Below are 22,327 nucleotides of genomic sequence, written 5' to 3' on the forward strand. Positions count from 1 at the left end.
TACAAACCTGACAAATCTTTTAAATAAATTTACAGTCTGAATCAGATGTATGAAATAAATCATGTCCTCATCTAATATGTTATTTTCTGCAGAACCACACAGATGTGTAGACTCTCTGTCTAGATCTCACTAAATCTGTTTTAAATGTTTATAAATGAGGATTAATGTCAATTTACAAAACGTCTGCATGAAGCTAAATTATGTTAAATCCGTATTTGTTTTTATGTGAAGGCATAAATCCCTGCAAAGCAAAGAGTCAGAATGTGATTAAATGAATAAATGTTAAACAGTTGTGTGGGAAGTCCCACCTTAAAATACATAAAGTATTAAATATTCAATTAAATGTGTTTATTTGTTTGCTGCAACTGGAAATAAACACCTCCAATTAATTAATAACTACCTAAATGCGTCATTGATTAAGCATTATTAGAAACAAATACATTTATAATAAATGCATTAATTAGTTAAGAGGTAAATAAAAATATTAAATAAATTAGTAAATATTAAAGTTGTTATTATTTAATGTTTTTCAACTATTTAATTATATTAAAATAAAAGCGTGTATCACCATTGAATGATATTACGACTTGACATTTCGAGCCATCTGATTGGTTAACCTGCTCCGGTCATGATGAATGGATCCATAATCAAAGATTTCTGCAGGACCAGTAACACGGATTTATCGACATGTTGATGGCTTCAACTCACGGCGGAAATAAATAAAAATGAAGAAGAAAATGAGATTTCACAAGCAGCTTTGAATTTAGACCAAAGCAATCGATCCACGTCATTGATCACAGCTGGTTCCGTCCATCAGGCTTGATTAAAAACATTAATTCATGATGAATTGCAACGTGAAATAATTAATTTAATGTTAAAATAAGTATACGTTTTTCCATATATTATTATTTATTATATATTGTTTTATTATTTATTACAATATTGAATTTCCCTTTGGAGATTAATAAAGTATTTTTCATTTCATTTAATTCATTTTCATTTAATTTCCTGAGTACTTCTACAGGGGGCGGAGCTAGAGAAGGAGCCAGGGCCACCTTTAATATTTTATTGGACAACCCAGGTCCACGTCAGATGATTGACAGGTCGCTGGAGAAAGCGAACAGAAAGTCTTCCTAGTATCACTGCATCAGTTTGAATAAATATTAGTTTCCCAATTACTTCCTATTTTATCATTATCACTCTGTTTCTGTACATGAGGAGAGGTGTGCAGATGTAACTACTTTTATGTAACGAAGTTTATTTTTTTGGAATAAAGCTATGTAGCAGTGCTAATCTAGTTCTATGCTAACTCAAAGCTAAAGTGGGGAAACCATGTCATGTTTAGTTTTCAGTGAGTGTATTTAGGGACTAAACATCAAGTCATTCATCAAGATTTTCACATTGGAGCTGAAAATAAACTATAACGATGCTAAAATATTAGCTTAGCAGTGGCTAAGCTGGTGCTACATTGTCCAATTTCATTTAAACAGAAAAATGCTTGTTAGTTTTAAAGTAGCTTCAGTGTGTAAATGTGGATAAATTTATCTTATAACCATATCAGGATCCAGTCTACAACCTGAGATCAGACCTGATCCCCAAACCACCACATCAGGAACCAGTCTACCACCAGACCGTAGACCAGACCTGATCCCCCTACAACCACATCAGGATCCAGTCTACCACCAGACTGTAGACCAGACCTGATCCCCAAACTACCACATTAGGAACCAGTCTACCACCAGACTGTAGACCAGACCTGGACTCCGTCCCAACTGAAAATGAAGCAGACACAGTTTGAAGCCACAGGTTGTTTTTCAGGACTTTATTGATGAATCACCTCTTCCTTCGCAGTGTTTAATTTAAATCAACTCTTCAGATGGAAAAGTGCTGGACTTCCTCATCCTGTGTGTGGATGCGGCTACATACAGCTGAAGCTATAACCACAGCCTGACTTCTTCTGAGTTAGACTGACTGAATTTAAAAAAAAAAAAAGAAGAAACAGCTGGAAATATTTCATGGATTTCAACATCTGCAATCATCAATATTTCCAGATTTATTACATGTGTACACACATTTCCTGTCTTGTCGAGCTGGAAAGCCTGTAATTCTGTCATACCGGTTGTCTTCAGAAGCTTCATCTTCTGTTTCAGACATTTGTCTCGAATGGAAAAAAAAAACATTTTAATTAAAATAAAACTGACTACATGACAAGTGTTATCCAGCATTTATCTGAAACCATTCGGCATGTTCTGGTTCCAGATGTGTGTTTGTCACCAGTGCTTGCCATTATAAATAAAGGTCATTCAAACTTTCCATCTCATTAGTTTGTAGACTTGATGACCTCCGACATGAAGACAGCTGAAGGGGCGGTAGTGTTGGCTATAAAAGTTGGATAAAACTCTACAGGCAGCAGGATAAATAGTAGGATGAGCGAACCTGCAGAAACGGGTAAATAGTGTAAAAATACGCTCCTGCTAATAAAACACAGGAATTTCTCTCCCAGTAAAACTCGCTGGATTTAAACCAATGTCCTGCTAAAAATGATAAAATTATATTCAGCTCATTAAAACATTCACTTCCACATTTCAGCCGCTTAAAAACAAAAAATGTGTTCTTCACGCAGCGTCAAACCAGCCCGAAACAAAACCTGGTTCTTCTAGACCTGGTCCTCTGATGACTCATTAACGCTTCATTTTTAAACATTATGGAGAGTTTCTGTCATCTTGACTGGATCTGGACCAGTAAAACCAGATCTGGACCAAGTCTAGACTGGATCTGCAACAGATCTGGACAAGTAAGACCAGATCTGGGCCAGTCAGACAAGGTCTGGACCAGGTCTAGACTGGTCCACATCCAGTCATTCAAGATCTGGAACAGATATGAGACCTGTCAAACCAGGTCTGAACTAGCCAGGATGGATCTGAACCAGTCAGACCTGTATCGTCCCGACAGAATTAAAGTGACTTTTATACCAGTAAATTCTTCCAGCCAATCAGGGACTAGTCCTGAGGGACTGTGATGGACCTGTCCAGGAGGCCATCCTGCTTCATCATCAAACAGAAAACACATGACTCCTTCTAGAGATCTTCCTCCTGGACCTTCTTCAACAAACCTTCCTGCAAACTGAGGCAGACATCAGTCTGACTGTTTCTCACAATCGTCAGATCTTCCCGGTCTGCAGGTTTAGTCTCAAACGGTTTCAGACAGTGCAGTTTGGAGAGGAGGAGGTTCTCATCTGGTCCACCCGGATGAAACTCAATAAGCTGCGTCAGCACTGAGCTCAGTCTCAGGAACAAGACCAACCTTATGGCTTGCGACGATGATAACAGAAAAGGAGCAGGTCTCGTCGGGACCATGATCCGAAGATCCAGGCGATGATCCAGACACGTGATGATGAGCTGTGGATCTGGACCATCATCTGGAAACCTCAGCCAGACAATGAATCAGATGATGATGATGATCCGGAGACCTCACGCAGATGCCGGATGCCCATAGTCAACATGAAATCCTCAGAACTGTCCTGGTATATGTGCCAAAGAGAAGTCTTCCTCCTCTCCTTCAGTGCAGAATCAGAACGGACTACAAAACCTCCATCTTTGTAGTAATGAAGGGGGTAGTGAGGACATTGTCTCATAAAGTGGATCGTTTTACGTGTCTTTCGTGTTAAATGTAGAGGCCTCTGCTTCCCCGACAGAAACCTGTCAACATCCTTCAGTGCAGTGGAAACTAACGTGGAGCTACGCAGCCACGTGACCAATAAGGTAAATGTTATCGTAGAGGTGACCCACGAAGTCATCCGAGACATTGTGCGCTGCTCGGCGAGTGTTCCTGATAAATTCCCTCTTGGACATTTTGTTTTTGACGTGTGGGCTGGTGAGGTCGATGGACAGCAGGATGAGACTGTAACACAGCACGTACACAGCATCTGTAATGACAACACAGCAACAACATCTGGATGATGCGTAACCATGTGACCTCCTGCAGGTTGTGTTTATGTGAGCCAGTTTAAAATGGATCAAATCAAAGCTTTGATGGTTAAATATGTAGGCCCTGTGATGGACTGGAGACCTGTCCAGGTGTACCCGGACTGGGATAGACTCCAGCTTCCCAGCAGCCTTCAACTGGACTAAGTGATATGGAAAATGAATGGATGAATGAATGGTTAAATATTTAATATAATTATCATAAATATAAATACAATGCCCTCAATATTTATTCATGTTGTCCATAAAGTGTCCATTCTTCATTCCAGGAGCTATCCTCTGGCGCCACTCTCAGGTCAAATGATTAAAAACTCTTTACAGACATACAAACAACTACAGAGCAGCACAAATGGTATCCGGTAAGAAATAAAAATTGATATGATATTTCAGGCCTGATGACAGCTTTCTGACATCTTTATTCCAGTAAATCTGGTCTCCTTACTCCCCAGGTGGATGGAAGACCCTCATAAAACCACAACCAGCGAGTCCTCATGCAAGAATAACACAGATTAAACCAGATATGAACACAATAGATCTGTTTAACTGATTTATATAATGAGGAAGAAAGAATGATTAAATAGAAAAACAATAAAAAAAAAACTGTAGTACCTGGTTCTGGTTAGAATAGATAGGTAGAGATCAGAACTGGTTGGTAAAAGGTCAGGACTGGTTGGTAAAAGGTCAGGACTGGTTGGTACAGGTCAGGACTGGTTGGTAAAAGGTCAGGACTGGTTGGTACAGGTCAGGACCGGTTGGTACAGGTCAGGACTGGTTGGTAAAAGGTCAGGACTGGTTGGTACGGGTCAGGACTGGTTGGTAAAAGGTCAGGACTGGTTGGTAAAAGGTCAGGACTGGTTGGTACAGGTCAGGACTGGTTGGTAAAAGGTCAGGACTGGTTGGTACAGGTCAGGACTGGTTGGTACAGGTCAGGACCGGTTGGTACAGGTCAGGACTGGTTGGTAAAAGGTCAGGACTGGTTGGTACAGGTCAGGACCGGTTGGTACAGGTCAGGACTGGTTGGTACAGGTCAGGACCGGTTGGTACAGGTCAGGACCGGTTGGTAAAAGGTCAGGACTGGTTGGTACAGGTCAGGACTGGTTGGCAAAAGGTCAGGACTGGTTGGTACAGGTCAGGACCGGTTGGTACAGGTCAGGACCGGTTGGTAAAAGGTCAGGACTGGTTGGTACAGGTCAGGACTGGTTGGTACAGTCAGGACTGGTTGGTAAAAGGTCAGGACTGGTTGGTACAGGTCAGGACTGGTTGGTACAGGTCAGGACCGGTTGGTAAAAGGTCAGGACTGGTTGGTACAGGTCAGGACTGGTTGGTACAGGTCAGGACTGGTTGGTAAAAGGTCAGGACTGGTTGGTACAGGTCAGGACTGGTTGGTACAGGTCAGGACTGGTTGGTAAAAGGTCAGGACTGGTTGGTACAGGTCAGGACTGGTTGGTAAAAGGTCAGGACTGGTTGGTACAGGTCAGGACTGGTTGGTAAAAGGTCAGGACTGGTTGGTAAAAGGTCAGGACTGGTTGGTACAGGTCAGGACTGGTTGGTAAAAGGTCAGGACTGGTTGGTACAGGTCAGGACTGGTTGGTACAGGTCAGGACCGGTTGGTAAAAGGTCAGGACTGGTTGGTACAGGTCAGGACTGATTGGTACAGGTCAGGACTGGTTGGTAAAAGGTCAGGACTGGTTGGTACAGGTCAGGACTGGTTGGTACAGGTCAGGACTGGTTGGTAAAAGGTCAGGACTGGTTGGTACAGGTCAGGACTGGTTGGTAAAAGGTCAGGACTGGTTGGTACAGGTCAGGACTGGTTGGTAAAAGGTCAGGACTGGTTGGTAAAAGGTCAGGACTGGTTGGTACAGGTCAGGACCGGTTGGTAAAAGGTCAGGACTGGTTGGTACAGGTCAGGACTGGTTGGTACAGGTCAGGACTGGTTGGTAAAAGGTCAGGACTGGTTGGTAAAAGGTCAGGACTGGTTGGTAAAAGGTCAGGACTGGTTGGTACAGGTCAGGACTGGTTGGTAAAAGGTCAGGACTGGTTGGTACAGGTCAGGACTGGTTGGTACAGGTCAGGACTGGTTGGTTGATGTTTGGAGACATCTGGTTCAGTTGGTTGGGATTTTTTTCCCCGGCAGGATGTTTTTCACAACACAGGAACTCTTTTCTGACTCAGGCTGGTGTTGAAAATGTGCTGAATAGTCCACCATGTTGAAAAGGTTTTCAAAACCCTGGAGCTCTGGACCTCCAGCCTTGACCTGGTTCAGTGGCTTGTCTTGTGTTTTCTAAGAAAAGCGTTTGGTCAGGAAATGTTAATGTCACCTGTGTTGATCCTTTATTTCAGGATCCAACCTCAAAATGTGGGACTGGTTTCCAGCACTGGAACTGGAACTGGTACACTCTGCTGATAATCCCCAGCTTAACCTGAACTCACCTCATTAAGCCACATCGCTGCACATAACCGAGGATGTCATCAGCCAACTTAAAATCCTCATTATTAAAAAATAAATGAACAAGTTCCTGATGATGCACAAACAGGTTTCCTACCTGCATAAAAGTTAAGATGACAAGACCAGACTTCTATAACAAGGAAAATAATTAAATAAAAAATAAACACATGAATAAAAATAAAATAAAGCACTCCTTACACTCCACAAGCTTCCAGAGCTGTAAGTTTCCTGTCTGCTGGTAGGCAGCTGTAATACTTGGACAGAATAATTCAGTGTGAAAACTGCTGATTGCATCTGAGATGATAAAGTATGATGTGTTCAGTAAAAACTTGTCTGAATACTTACCAGGACTAAGGCCGAGGTCACGCACCAGACCAGGATTACAGGTGCAAAACCGGTGACTGAACTTGGTGATCAGGGTTTCCAGATACTCTCCTCTCTCCTCAGGAGCATGAATGTGTCTGAAGAAATCCCGTAGAGCGTTGGGGAGGAACTGGTTACTGAAGTTATGAAGCGTCACCAACTCGTCCAAGACATCCCGCCTGCACAAACGTGTCATATGGTCAAAGAAAGCTATGACATCACAGACAAGATGGTCTCTGCTGTTACTGCTTAGTATCTGGACACATGAACTAGAGCAGAAGTTCATCTCACCAGGTTACAGGAATTAACTGACTCATGCAAAAAGCTAAAAAACTAATACATGAATGTCTGCAAACCGAAGCAATGCCGTGGCGAAGAGTCGGGTCGAAGAAAGCTATGAATACATCACATTTCTAAGTCTTACTATGAAGAATCATGACAACGCAGGGATGTGTGTGTGTGTGTGTGTGTTTAACCTCTCGTCGAGGTAAATCCTTAGCATCTTCCAGTTTAGACGCCTGGTGTAGAAGATGAACTTTGCCAGCTCTGTCGGGTGATCGACGAGAATTCCTTTAGACATGAAATAACTGATGCCCTACAGGCGAAAACACAGACAGCAGCAGAGGAAAACATCAAGTAAAAACCATAAAAGAACCCTTCCAGGCGCCACCATGTCCTCCAGGAGGGACAGATAAGCCGATGCCTGTCTTTACGCATTTTATATCCAATCATCACTTTATGTTCTGCACATCTGCAGGTGGGACAACAAGCCTACCGATAGGCACTTCTTCACAGCAACCATGTCATTTTGATTGTAATTATCATTAGTTTAGAAATTGATTTGTATCGCAGCGTACTGAACTGTTTACTGATCAGATGTATGAACTTCATAACATGTAGAACTACACAATGACACAACATATTTTAGTGGCTGACGTTCTAAATAATACCATTTTTATCAACAATTTTTCGTGGTGGAGGATCAATATCTCATACGCATTTTCCTCATTTTTGCAAATAATTTTAATGCAACACATTTTATGTGAAAGTTAGATTTGATTTAGACTCAGATGTCACAGCTTTTCTTTGGTTTTATTCTTCTGCATTTGGCATTGCCGTTTCCCGTTTCTCCAGATTTTGTGTGTACTGCGGGGTCAGATTATTGTGGAGGGAGGGAGGGACATTCTGTTGACAAGTTCTGTTTTCATAAATCCCTAAAGGTTGACTGTAATTGGCATACGCCAGGTTTTGTTCGTACACCAGCTTCAGAAATGAGGCCCCAGACCAGGATGTATTTAATGGTTCATATCCAGTTGTTTGACCATCACCATGTGGACAATGTGGGTCAAATGATGTCACATCTAGCTCTTTTCATGCATCCATTTTTTCCTTTCTGGGAGTACTGACAGAAAACTCCATGACAGGTGGAGAATTCCTATTTGGTGGAATTTCATGATAAAGAAAACCCGGACTCCTGTGTTAGACTCCATAAGGAGGCCGGAGGGTTAAACCAGTATGGTTGTACGACACAGTTACAGGTGTTTTCTGGTTTGTTTACATATCCTATCTGAAGAACATCTCAGATAAATATATTAAATCCAGGAAGTGCTCCGACATGAAAAATTCTTCATGAATTACACCTTAACGCTGTGATGGAACAGGACACGTGTTCATCTCATGCAGGACCTCCATGTTAACGTGATTCTATGGGACCTACAGACCTGGATGGTGATGCGTGTTTTACCTCTTGGGGGTTAGCATTGAATGTCAGGCTGCCTTCGTCTAGCTGCAGGTACAGTCTTCTGTAGGAGAAACCAGCAGGCAGGTTTTTGTTGTAAATGGAGCAGTGCCCCCAGGTGGACTTGCACAGCCTGGTCAATCAACAGACATTAGTTAAACAAATGCAACAGTTTAATCACAACAAACTGAAAGCAGAAACAAAGAGCTGAGCCTTCTCACCCCTGCCAGAGATATTCATCATTTCCCAAGTCCTGCCACACACAGCCAGCCAAGCACAGGTCAGTAGCATTCAGGTAAGACAGTATGGTAATACCCAGCTCAGGAGGCAGCATCTCCAAATCTATGAAGCCATGCTGCTCTTTACCTGCAAACACATAAATAACAACATTTAACCAACTTGTTTACCTGTTCTTGTTGTAAACTCTGTGTGAAATACATTTTAATAAACAAAGATACTCAAATAGTTAGTGGTCTGTAAAATAAAAGTCTGTGAGCAGTTTGGAAGACACTGTTGTGTTCAGTATTTAGCTCAAGTACACTTGGTCACATGGAGGGGGGACGGGACACCCATGGCGGGGAGTAAAGTCGGAGGGAGTAAAGTTGTTGTAGGAATGAGTGAGATGTGTGATGAGGAACTGTTCCACAGCTGTGATGGACTGGCGACTAGTCCAGGGTGATTCCCACCTCGTGCCTGATGATTGCTGGGATAAACTCCAGCTTCCCTGCAACCCTGATTTGGACCAAGTGGTATTGAAAATGATGAATGAACAAACTGCTCTACAGTCGAAACTAAAAAGTTCATCCGAGCAGTTTTCTAGGTGTTGTAACAGAGGTGTCATGTAGGTAAATATCCCAGGAAGTCGTGGTATGATGAAGATGATGGACACCTCAACCAGTGGTCAGAGTCAGGAGAATCCAGGGATCGACCCCAGATTCCCCTTCGAGACACCATGAGGGCCCAGAGAGCTGATAGAGAGGAGGGAATGTTTGGTAGAGCCTTTAAGCCGAGTTTCTCCCAGTCTTGTTACTGTGCTAAATGTTAACATTGTTGCTTCCTGCCGTCTACAAAAATCTTATTATTGCACTTCTACGCAAGAACGAACCAAAGTAAGCTCGCTCGAGCAGAAAAAACTGATCCAACAACAAAAGAGCATTATTTACTGAGTAAGGGGGAGTTTTAGAATCAGTATGTTAATGCGTTCATACCCCGACGTGTCCTCAGCAGATGGTAGATGTCTGGACCATAGCAGTGCTGGGGAGCTCTTCTCTGGGAACCTCCATCTTTGCCTGTCAGATAACAAGGCATTAACAAGGGAAGTTATGGAAATCACTTAACTTCTACATAAAACATAACAGACGATTATTGATAACAGATGATTATTTCAATCATCTTTGGCTCCTGATTGTTTTCACTTCCAGTGTGGATTTGTTAAAACACAGTTCTCTCATCCTCCATGACAGGCGTCGCCATGCAAAAAACCCCAAAAAATATTAATAAAAATGCAGCATAACCTGGTTCCTGCTTCACTCCTCCTCTTTGGTCAGACAGTTGGTCAACTAGTTCTTCCTGAAGCTGCTGCTGTTGTCGAGGAGGTAATCTCCACAGTGCTTGACCCATCTGTAGACACAGTCCAGGTCACTTCCATGATTATTATACATATTATACATCACAACACAAACTCTCAGAGTTAGTGGTAAATTCTTGTCTGTGAGCTGCCAGGACAGCAGTGTGTGTCCTAATAACGCGTTTTACATGTCAGTAAATTAATTTTTTTTTTAGAACGAAAAAGATGATCATTTTTGGCAGTACTGTGAACAGACCCATTTAATCCTGTGTCCTTTCCCTGTTTTTCCTCTATATTCCCTGTGTGAATGAATTAGTTCGGCACCTAAGTCGATCTACTATATCTCACCTGTAGACAGAGCAGAACAGACAGAGTTTAAAGCATTGTCCAGGTGTATTTTCACTCAGAGCCTCCTGCGTCGCATGAACGACATGTTGTAAACATCAACGGTGGAACTTTCAGCCAGCGAGGTTGTTTGACGCGTAGCCCCGCCTTCCTTACAATTCCATTGGCTACATCTAGCTTGACAACGACCACACTGGAACGCTATTGGCTGGTTTGGCTTTCATTCGTTACATCTCAAATCTCCGAGTTAGCTACCAGGCTAGTTTAAGTCTACAAAACAGAGCCAGTTGATTATTTTTCAGTGTAATGTTAAAATGATAATGGTTTTGTTTCTTTTACAAGCAATCGTTTGCAGTTATTAGCACACAGCATCGTTACAGGATCTACCCACCTGGGTTCAGGGACTCTTCTGAAAACCTGACCAGTCTGTCTGCTGGGACCAGAGCTCCTTATTAAATGGCACTGGATGTGTCAGCTGAAGATGTGGAGATTCTTCTATCAAAACTATCCCTTGTCATTTCCAGATAAAGTCCCACCAAACCGGGATGACTCGGTCACACTAGCGGCTGATTATACACATCCAGCCGGAGTGCGTTTCTGGTCGGATTCTGCTGGCAAAAACAAAATAATAAACAAAAATACGTGATGATGTCAGAACAGCTGATCGTTTCCTAGGTGAGGTGTCTGCATAGATGCCTGAATAAATCGTCACAAACGTAAATAAACTTAAAAAAAAAAAAAAAAAGAGCTTAAAGATTTTTTTTAGCATTAAAAATAAAAGTCACGTGCAAGTTTTGGGTACGTGCATATTCGACTAATGAAAGGTTTTAATTATTTACAATTTAACCTATATTACCTTCATAGACCGTTTATATATATATATATATATATATATATATATATATATATATATATATATATATATACATACATTACACACCTGCACATTTCGCCCTCTGGATGGCGCTGATGCGTCTTGAACAGAAGAAGAGGAGAAGAAAAAACAAAACCACGCAGTAGAAGAAGAAGAAGAAGCCCGCCGAGCAACCAATCCTCCGTCGTGTTGTTGTCAACCCGCTGGAAACAAACCCATACAAAGTAAGAAGAAAAACACCTTTTATCCTGAACTTTGTTTACAAGTTTTAACCATCCAAAGCGAGAGGGAAAACGCATTTTATCCTGAACTTTGTTTAGAAGTTTTATTCCTGTTAATATCTGATGTAAGTACCGATTTATGACCTTATTCTCCTGACATTTTTATTCAGGTCTGAAGTAGTTTAGAGGAGTTAACTTTTCAGGAAAACATTAAAATCAACTTTACAAATCTGAATCACACCTTTAAAATAACATTTAAGTCGTTTTTAACTCGCTCTATGAATGCATACCTCGGAGGTTATTAGGGATATCGAAACTATAACTGTGACCATTAAGGTCACAGTTATAGTTTCATTTACTGGGGAAACAAATATTCATAATAGAATAGATAGAGAATTAAACAGAGAGACAATCTGGAAAGAGGCTTGTAAAATTTCCAGGCTTCTATACATGGTGTTAGTTTTAAGCTTTTTAAAACAAATGTACTTCATTTTAAAGCTTCCCACATCACTGGATATTCAGTAAGGTGGCATTTCAGCATGTAAAGCTTCTTTTAAAATGATAATATTAGTACGACTAAATTAAAAGTGCAGTCCCTAAGGTGCACTGTAAAGACAATAAAAGCAATTAAAGATAATAATTTTTGTAGCTACATGTCTACAGATTACCACAGACATGTAGAAACAATCACGTCTGTAAAAGATCTGTGTTCTCATCACCTTAGTTTCAGCTGGTGGGTCTGGAAGAAGTAATGCACATGATAATGTGTAAATGTCACATAAACTAAAAATGTGTTTCATTTAAATGTAAAATCAAAGTATTTTGCATGTAATACTTTTATATGTGGAGTTAATAACGTTTCTAAAGAAATTATATTTATTACAGCTGTGACCATTTTCTCTTGTCCCAATCCGATTCCGATTTTTTGAGTGCAGATTCGATTTAAATTGCAATTCTCACAATTCTTTGATATTGGTGATTTTGTAGACTAAAAAATGTACAAAACCTGTTTTGCTCTTCTTTTTTTTTTTATTTTTTTTTTTTTATTATTTCAATGAGGAAACAACAACACAGTAGCCAGACCATCCTTCTGCTGCTATATTGCCCAAAAAGACAAGTAAAAAGATCAATAAAAACAAAGAAAATGAAAACATTTTGTAATGGATTATTTTTATTTATTTAATAAAAAAAATTAAAAATCTATTTTAAAATTGCGAAGCAAAAAAAAAACCTGATATTAGATTTTTTTCGATTCGATTTCCTGCACCTAATATATAACAAGTAGTTCAGCAGATGCGGAGATAATGTTGTTCTGGTCAAGCCCATCAGAGAACCGTTTATTCTGACTGCCGTCACCATCCTGCCTTTTACATATGATACTACTCCGTGTCACGATGTAGAATCGCTCCCTATGTGACAGGGTTTGTGAAAATGGCTGCTGATGGACGACAACCAGTCCAGTTTGGTTGCTTGCTGGTTTGTCTGCACAACACAGCATGAGTTTTCTAGCATGTTACCAGATTGCAGCTCCGATTGTTCAGGCTTGATGATGTAGACGTTCTTGGTCTGGGTGTTGACATACATCACCAAACTGTGTTGAAAGAACTTTTCAGATATACTGTGGTGATGCTACTTGTAAAACCAGGTCAGGAACTTTACTGGTTTTTCTCTTTGCCTGACAGAAACAAATGTTTTCTACTGGAAATGTCCAGAGTTGTCTTCGTAAACTGGAAGCTCTTCTTCGAGTGATCAAGTACCCTGGAAATGTGGACTATAATGGGTAAGCCAGTCTCTCAGGTTCTCCCTCTTTAAACCCAAACATTGTTCTAGCAAGTTCCTTCAGAGAGTTTAAAATCCAAGTTTTAAAAGTCCAGGTTGAAAACATAGCTCAATCCTGCATGGAAACTGTTTTTGCAGCGTTTCAGGGTCAAAACTAGGAGTCTTGGTGTGTCAACAGCACTGAAACCTGGATGTTTCTAAACCGATAAAAACTGGATTGTTCATGAAGTGAATCCTGCTCCTCTTAATCACACAACTGCATCAGAGTGTCCCTGTTGTCATAGCAACACCAACAGGAGAGCCGGGGGCAGGAGTGTGTGTAAGATTGAAATCTAACCTAAATTTTGGGAAAGATTTGAAAGGAACTGTGGGCACAGGAAGTTTTAACAGGAGTCTTCACAACATGGGAGGAGATGAGCAGCTTAGCGGAAGTCTGCGCTCTCCCAGTGCTTTTTATAGTTGGTCAACCAGTTTTAACAAGTTTTAATTAGATACAATGTTCCATAAAAGTACAATCAATAATGAGCTGAAGCATTGTAAATGTGGACAAGTACTTGTCGTCATTGTAACGGTGGAACATGTATCCATATTGGGACATTCGGTATGTAACAGAGATGCACCAATTTCCCACATCCCATCCCGTATCAACTATTCCAGAAATGAGCTTTTAACTGGATAAACCGTCTGCAGTCTTCTCTTCCTGTATCTCCTCCCTTCTCTTTGACGGTGAATAAGTCTTTGGAAAGTCAGTAACGCGCGCCTCCTTGTGTTGAAAGTTTTTCTTCTGTTTTTTGCAGAGGAATTCTTTGTAAAAGAGATTATTCTAACTGGAATAGAGCCTGATCTTTGTCTGAGAATGCCTCATTGTGTCTGAATGATGGGATTTTAATGTCATCAGGCTTTCCAGGGGAGAGCCATCATCAATCCTGCCGATAATGAGCTTCACTCTTACCTCCTTCTCTCCACCTTTTGTGGAACAACTCATAGCAGCTGGACTGGAACTGAGTGGCAAAACCGACCTCCGATTCACTGACACACTTTACAAGGTAACACTTATCGTGACCCCTGAAGAGAAAAGCTTTGTTTCTGGAGAATAAACGAGGACTGGTGAGATTCAGGATTGTACATAAAGAGCAGAAGTTCAGGGTGATGTAAGGAAACTGTAAGAAGTTTATATAATTAGTTGTTGAAACATGTAAACTCCTTCAGTATAAGGATTCTACCTGGTCCACAACAATCCTTCCATTTTCGTATTTCCAATACAGTACAGGGAGGGACACACCCATCTGACCCAGAAGGGCGGAGCTTGTTTGTTGATTGCTGGAGAGATTCATCTCTTCCTCCAATAAGAAGAAAGCGGGAACATATCCCTGTTGGAATTAACAATGGATTTATTATTGTTAAAAGCAGAAAAAACACAAACTGCTGGAGACTTTAGTTTAATATGAGGAAATTGTTTTTATCACGTGAAGCACTTTGTGTTGCTTTCGGCAGGAAAATTGCTTTATTAAAAAAGTTTGATTTGATTGTTTTAGTTTGTTTTCCTTATGCTTGATAAATTTACCCCAAACTGGATGAAATAAACTCACTGAATAGTGAAATTAATCTACATGCAGTAACTTCTGTAACAGTGACCAGAGCGATGGTCTCCTCAGCTGAGTGTGTGTGTGTTTTCTAGCAAGTGTGTCTTCTGCCCAGGTGCTGCGAGATGTCTTACACTATAAGCCCGTCCTGAGCAAACAGCAGTTCCTCCTGACTGGTTTCTCCCAGAGGAAACTCTCCTTTCTTTGTGATGTCATTAACTTGGTTCTGCACAAACACAAACAGCTAAGTAAGGTAGGCAGTCTTCTTATCATTCAGGTTAGTGGAGAAGCTTCAGCTTAAATGAGCCGTGTGATGCCACATGCATGCTAACCTGTCTTAATGTAATAGCTGCATCAGTGTGTGTTTTCTAGCCTAGAGTCAGGTACCCAGCCTCAAACAGAGATGTCAGAGTGGACGTTCATCCATCCCAGACTGATGCAGAGCCTGTAAGTTCATGGTGAAGTTCTGATATAAATGTTTAAAATGCTGTTTTATAGCAGCGGTGAGGAATCTGGTCCCCCTGTTCCAACACACCACATACAAATGAATAAATCACTGTGTAGATCTTCCTAAGCTGTTGGATCCATTCGATTCGATTCAGGTGTGCTGGACAGGAATACATGGAAATCCTGCAAGATACATGGAAATCCTGCAGGATGCATGGAAAACCTGCAGGAAACATGGAAAACCTGCAGGATGCACGGAAATCCTGCAGGAAACATGGAAAACCTGCAGGAAACATGGAAATCCTGCAGGATGCATGGAAAACCTGCAGGAAGCATGGAAAACCTGCAGGAAACATGGAAATCCTGCAGGAAACATGGAAAACCTGCAGGAAACATGGAAATCCTGCAGGATGCATGGAAATCCTGCAGGAAACATGGAAAACCTGCAGGATGCATGGAAAACCTGCAAGATACATGGAAATCCTGCAGGATGCATGGAAATCCTGCAGGAAACATGGAAAACCTGCAGGAAACATGGAAAACCTGCAGGAAACATGGAAAACCTGCAAGATACATGGAAAACCTGCAGGAAACATGGAAATCCTGCAGGATGCATGGAAAACCTGCAGGAAGCATGGAAATCCTGCAGGAAACATGGAAATCCTGCAGGAAGCATGGAAATCCTGCAGGATGCATGGAAAACCTGCAGGAAACATGGAAATCCTGCAGGATGCATGGAAAACCTGCAGGAAACATGGAAAACCTGCAAGATACATGGAAAACCTGCAGGAAACATGGAAAACCTGCAGGATGCATGGAAATCCTGCAGGAAACATGGAAAACCTGCAGGATGCATGGAAATCCTGCAGGAAACATGGAAAACCTGCAGGATGCATGGAAATCCTGCAGGAAACATGGAAAACCTGCAGGAAGCATGGAAATCCTGCAGGAAACATGGAAATCCTGTAGGATGCATGGAAAACCTGCAGGAAACATGGAAATCCTGCAGGATGCATGGAAAACCTGCAGGAAACATGGAAATCCGGCAAGATACATGGAAATCCTGCAGGAAACATGGAAAACCTGCAAGATGCATGGAAAACCTGCAGGAAGCATGGAAATCCTGCAGGAAACATGGAAATCCTGCAGGAAACATGGAAAACCTGCAGGAAACATGGAAATCCTGCAGGATGCACGGAAATCCTGCAGGAAACATGGAAATCCTGCAAGATACATGGAAATCCTGCAGGAAACATGGAAAACCTGCAAGATGCATGGAAATCCTGCAGGAAACATGGAAAACCTGCAGGAAACATGGAAATCCTGCAGGATGCATGGAAATCCTGCAGGAAACATGGAAATCCTGCAGGATGCATGGAAAACCTGCAGGATGCATGGAAATCCTGCAGGATTGCAGCCCTCGATGACCAGGCTCCACACCCCGTTTTATATTTTATGAAACAGCAGTCGGTGTTTCAGAGAACACAGTGTGACAGAAAGATACACCCTGCTTCAGTCATCACGTCAGGATTTAATAGACAAGTCAGGTTTATTACTAGAAACAAGGTTTCATAAAAAAAAATCATTTTGCGCTAAATTGCAACATGTTTCTGTTTTTAGGTGTCAAAGACAAAGAACCAGTCCACTTTTATTACAAATCCATCCCTGACTGAAGCATGTTCTGTCCACCATGTAACCTACACCTCTGATGTCAACCTCCCCTCGTATGATTCCTGTGGACATGAGACCAACCAGCTGCCAGAAGGGCAAGAGCCTGAGGACGGAAGCTTCTTGGTAATTCTTCACCAAATCTGGCGATTCTTTACCAGATGGAAAGATATTCGTTTAGTAACCAAAAAAAGTCAGAAGAAATTTTGATGGGTGTGAATGCAGCTACAGCATATAGTATATACTTTAATCTGTGAGTCTGGCCTCCGTAGCCCATGTTTGTTTGAAGCTGACTATAACTCCTACGTTTTGATTTACTGTATAATTTGTGTATACACAGGAAACGCTCTGACCATGAAACACGCTTGTTTGAGAAACTTTCAGATTAAGAGTGGAGAGGAATTTGGGGAAATTTTCCGATTTTTTTTTTTTCAGCCTGCAATTGTTTCAAACCCATATAAGACATAAATATATCTTTTGTTGTTTGTTTTTGTTAACCTTGTCTTGTCCAGCATTGAAGCAAGCAGAATGATGGTTTGGGTGCTGAGTCTGGCTGAGAGAATTTGCTTTACCAAGAGGAGCTTTATTGATATGATGCTCCCCTTGATATTCTAGATTCTTCCTTTATTCTTTGCTTTAGTGTTTGTATGACAGAATTTACATCGTTTTGCTGGACCTGACTGGGCAGGATAGAGGCAGGGTAGATAGAACAGGAAAAAAAAAAGAAACAAGAAAGTAAACAAAGAACAGGGAGGAGACAGAGAAAACACCTTGTACAGAGGATAAAAAAAACACACACTATCTAATCTTTCTAATCTATCTTATCTATCTTATCTTATCTATCTTATCTATCTTGTCTATCTATCTATATATATCTGTCCAACACTGACATGGACAGAGAAAGGCCCTCCAAACTGATTGTCTAGTTATTGTGAAATTGTCTCCAGTGGTGCTGTAAGGTTTTTTTTTTTATTACTGGTTTTATTTAATATAAATTATTGTCTATAGACACTTATTATTAATGACTAATATACATTAATGATAGTGATAATAAGGACAATCTCTACCATGGTTATTCCACTAGTCCTCGTGCTGTAACCACCACTGTTAGCAGATCTGTAGAAAAGTGCTGTACATCACACTAATACCTTTTTATGTTTCATTTCATCCACTTAGCCCCTCTCAGCAGATTCAACACGTCCGCATCTAAACATTCTTTGTCTTCTAGTCATCTGAGGTGGAAGGAAGACTCTCAGCGTTGGAGGCTCAGATCCAGACTCTTCAGTCCGAGTTCGGGAGGCTCAATGATCTGGAGAAACGCATAGAGGAGCTGGAGAAGTCCAGGAAGACGGAAAAGGTTAGAGACGTATTCTCTGCTGTTGTATGGCAGGGAAATAGAACTAAAACATAAACTAACACTCATTTATCATCTTCCGTCCTAGAATGATGGACAAGTTGTCATCATACCCAGAGAGAGCTGGGAGAGTCTGCTGAACAGAGTCCTCCTGCTAGAAACTAAACTTGAACTGAGCAGTAAACAGGTAGGATGGAAATAAAAACGGATATCATGGACCCTGTGGGCTGCATGGTGGTATAGTGGTTAGTACTGTGGTTTGACAGCAAGGAGGTAGTTAGTGTACACTTCTCTCGGCTGCTCATAGTTGGATAGACTCCAGCCCCAAGCAACCCTTAATTGGACTGTGCAGTACATACAGTGGATGGATGGACACAAGAAATCCTGTTACAGCTTCATGGCATCTTCGTGGTGTCTCTGTGACATTTTTAAGGCATCTCTGTGGGATCTTTGTGGTGTCTCCATGGCACCGTCATGGTGTCTCCGTGGCTTCTTCACTGCGTCTTTGTGGTGCCTGGTGGTCTCTTTGTGGAGTCTTTGATTTTTATGTTTTATATTTTTAGCCTTCTTATTACAACTACTTGGCATCTTCATGGCACCTTTGTGATATCTTTGTTGCATCTCCATGGATGTCTGAAATCAACTTCATATTTCTCCTCCTCTATGTTCCATAGTTGTCTTCCATGGTTATCCTCAGATATTTTTCTCCATGGATGTCCTCCATGGTTGTCTTGCATTGCTGCTGTTATGAAGATAAAACTCTACTAACACTCTGAGCTGTTGTGACCATCACAGTTGTACTCTATTGTTCTCCATGGTTATTCAGGATGGTTGTCCTACGTAGTTCTCCATGGACGTTGTCCGGCATTGTCCTCCATCGTTTGCTATGGTTGTTTTTCATTGTTGTCCTCAACAGTTGTCCTCCATTGCTCTCCTTGGTTGTCCTGCATGGTTGTTGCTCATTGTTCTCCTCCATGATGCTGTTTGTCAGTGTTTCCGTTGTCAGGCAGCTGTTTCTGTGATGGAGCCTGGAGGTAAAATGTGATGTTTTCAGGCAGTTAATGCTGGAAACTCGTTCTGAGAGTTGTTGTTTATTTTCATCGCTGCAGAATCTCTTTGTGATTTTTCTTCTTTTTTTTAAACTTCCTGTTTTAGTTCAGCATCTCGCTCCAGACCCCGTCCTTCACCTCATCCAGTTCTTCTGTCCCTGATCCTTCAACGGTGAGGCGGAGCAATTTAATCTCTTCTTTACAATGATAGCAAAATGAATTTATAAACTACTAAGACTAATCAGTATAGTTTATCGTTTCATTGACTGGAAAGCAGAAACTTCATTCTTCCTTATAGTAAATTTGTCAGTGTTAGTTTATTTCTGACAAAGTAGCTATATCTAGCCTTCTACATCTAAAGATGTATTTTTACAGAAGTCCTCTTTGTGCAGGTCAACACAGCTCTGTTTTTCTGTTCTTTGTGATCATCATGCAGCACCACTAAGGTTTTCAGATTAACTGGGATGGAACATTTTATTAATGTTCTAGATGGATTGTAAATAATTTCTGATATTACGACAAAGAAAATAAGGAATTAGTTCATCAAAACTTATGCTATATTGCCAAAAGTATTTGATCATCTGCGTTTTTAGGCATTTTTTTCATGCCTTTTCAGTTGCTTCAGCTTTGTTATAAAACAGCTGGCTATGGATTGTTTAATAGCGAGGGAATGTCGTGACTGGACTTGTTGTATAGGTAGCATCTTATCACTGAGCTCCTGAGAGAAACCCATTCTTTAAAACGTTTGTAGAGGCAGTCTGCATGCCGAGGTGCTGGGTTTTTTACATCTGTGGCCCTGGAAGGGATTGAAACGCCTGAACTCCATTATTTGGATGGATGGGTGAAAACTTTTGGCAATATAGTGTAAATAATGCTGCAGCCCTGTTGACAGAACTGTGGTGACATTTCCATCTAGTTTTCCTTTAATCTCTGTCTCTTTGTCCAGGAGGTCCTGACAAGACGGCTGAAGAAGATCACCAGCATGTGAGATGATCTAGTTGCTCATTAGACGGTTAAGCCTTTTTCTGTCCTGCAGGACAGTTTGGTTTGACTTTTCCTCTGTCCAAATCAGTGTTAGACTTTCTGTACCTACAAACCCAAATCCAGTGAAGCTAGGAGACTGTGTGAAACGTGAATAAAGACAATCAGAATCATTCTTTCCTCCACTCCAGTGAACATCTGGGGAACAGACGTGACTGATACATTTACATGATTATTGCGTATTTAATCTAATATTACTGCACACTTTTAGTTGTGTCCATTGCATGTAAATGCCTGAAATTTATTTTCTTTATTTTTATTCTTTATTTTTTAATCTTATTGTACTTGTCCGTTTTTACATTTTTGGCAGTTTAGTTACTGCTGTAACAACTGGAATTTCCCCACTGCGGGACAAATGAAGGACTGGCCGTTACCATGACAACTCAGGGAGGCTTCAGAAACTAGGTCTGGTAACACAGCTGGACTGTAGCATCACCACCAACCCAGCAGTTACTCTGGACCAGAGATCATCTGAGATGGAACCAGTGTAGAAATGTCTGACCAGTCCACATTTCAGATGGTCTCTGGTATTCATGGATATCGTGTCCTTTGGACCAGCTTATCCTGCGGCATCTGTGGTGGTTTCCATGGTAACATGGACATCTCAGAAGACGTTTGAAAGTGGGACATCTACCATCTAGACGTCTCTTTCATGATCATCCTGCTTATTTCCGCAAGACAATGCTGAACCACGGAGTGCAGGTAGCGGACTCACCCCCCAGCACTCCAGACCCCCTTCCACTGAAAACCTGCACAGCTTTATGAAGCTGACGATATGAAAGCAGCGACCCCAGACTGGGGAGGAACAGAGGTCAGACATGATGGAGGAATGGGAAAGAAACCTCACTGGCTGGTTAAAAGAATGATGATGTCACACAATCCTGTCCCACGTTTACTCCTTTTCCTCCTCCTTCCCTTTTGACGTTGTCCGTTTCTCAAAGGGTCGCAGCGAAGCACACCGAACCACCTTCTCCCACGTACCGATCCGGTATGGAAGCCATATTTGCACGTTTTCCTTGGCATGTGTTGAACACGCAACCCCTGCATTTATCTGGCCAACCTTCAGGCTGTTGGTCAACCGTCTCCTCCCCCTGAGCCACCGCCACTCCGTCTTATGTTCACTGCAGCGTCAATGTCAACAAAAGTACAATAAAGTTAGTCAGTTCAAAAGGCTGCGTTTAGGTGAATATATTTTACAATAATTATGACAGAATTTCCCATCTTCACAGGAACTGTTTGTGAGTTGATTGCAGGGTATGGTTGCCCTGGTAACCATTAAACCTGTTTATTTCTCTGTTTATTTAACGTTTATAGTTCAGCAGCTTTTCTTTCTGTCTGCAGGTTGAAAAGCACTTCTGATCTCCTGAAGAACACTGAGTCTTCCAGCACGTCGAGCAAATGAAGCCATCTTAAACATTCCATGTTGTTCAGGCTGCATCTTTCAGCATCTACTTTCCTGACAGCAAACCTTCAAATGAGAGCAGACAACGTGCACTTTTCCTCATCCACAGTGGCGTCATCTCTAAAGCTGATGCTGGATGTTTTATGTCCTATTTACTGTCAAGCAAACAGTTAAAATAAATGTACAACTTCATATTTAATGACTGGCTCATGTGTCTGTTTCCCTTTGTGCTGCTGTAAAAACCTCTGAGGAATGTCAGTATTTTCACATCGAACCTTAAAAACCGGCATTAATAAACAGTCCAGTTCAGCTCATCTGTTACTGTGGTGACATTATTAGATGGGACGGCTCAGTGTTGTTGCATAAGGACCTAAAGTGTGATGAGTTTGTGAGGAAAACCAGCTGGATGCAACCATTCAGGCTTCAGGTCCCAGGAACTGAGCTGTGAACACTTATAAAACTTTTCC

At 41.4% G+C, this 22,327-nt stretch overlaps 2 protein-coding genes across 3 annotated transcripts; one reads left to right on the forward strand and one right to left on the reverse strand.

Annotated features, from left to right (window-relative positions):
• Positions 1-1,890: 1,890 nt before the first annotated feature.
• On the reverse strand, positions 1,891-10,956 carry fbxo8 (F-box protein 8). 2 transcript variants are annotated; one of them, XM_079264833.1, is made up of 8 exons: positions 10,834-10,956; positions 10,045-10,150; positions 9,739-9,819; positions 8,752-8,896; positions 8,537-8,663; positions 7,269-7,387; positions 6,775-6,971; positions 1,891-3,925 (listed from the first exon to the last, which is right to left on the reverse strand). In XM_079264833.1, the coding sequence occupies exons 2-8, from the start codon at positions 10,148-10,150 to the stop codon at positions 3,738-3,740; spliced, it is 963 nt and encodes a 320-aa protein (XP_079120959.1). In that variant the 5' UTR covers positions 10,834-10,956; the 3' UTR covers positions 1,891-3,737. The 2 variants fall into 2 exon arrangements, with proteins under 2 accessions (XP_079120959.1, XP_079120960.1); XM_079264834.1 differs by lacking the exon at positions 10,834-10,956 and adding an exon at positions 10,446-10,578.
• Positions 10,957-11,496: 540 nt separating this feature from the next.
• cep44 (centrosomal protein 44) lies at positions 11,497-20,405 on the forward strand (the record flags this gene model as incomplete). Its single annotated transcript, XM_079265060.1, has 10 exons — positions 11,497-11,540; positions 13,220-13,317; positions 14,215-14,362; positions 15,015-15,152; positions 15,272-15,346; positions 16,967-17,140; positions 18,243-18,371; positions 18,457-18,555; positions 19,524-19,589; positions 20,364-20,405. The coding sequence occupies exons 2-10, from the start codon at positions 13,226-13,228 to the stop codon at positions 20,403-20,405; spliced, it is 963 nt and encodes a 320-aa protein (XP_079121186.1). The 5' UTR covers positions 11,497-11,540; positions 13,220-13,225.
• Between the last annotated feature and the right edge of the window lie 1,922 nt (positions 20,406-22,327).

This window comes from Telmatherina bonti (genome assembly GCF_933228915.1).
Source record: "Telmatherina bonti genome assembly, chromosome: 3".
Classification (NCBI taxonomy): Eukaryota; Metazoa; Chordata; class Actinopteri; order Atheriniformes; family Telmatherinidae; genus Telmatherina; species Telmatherina bonti.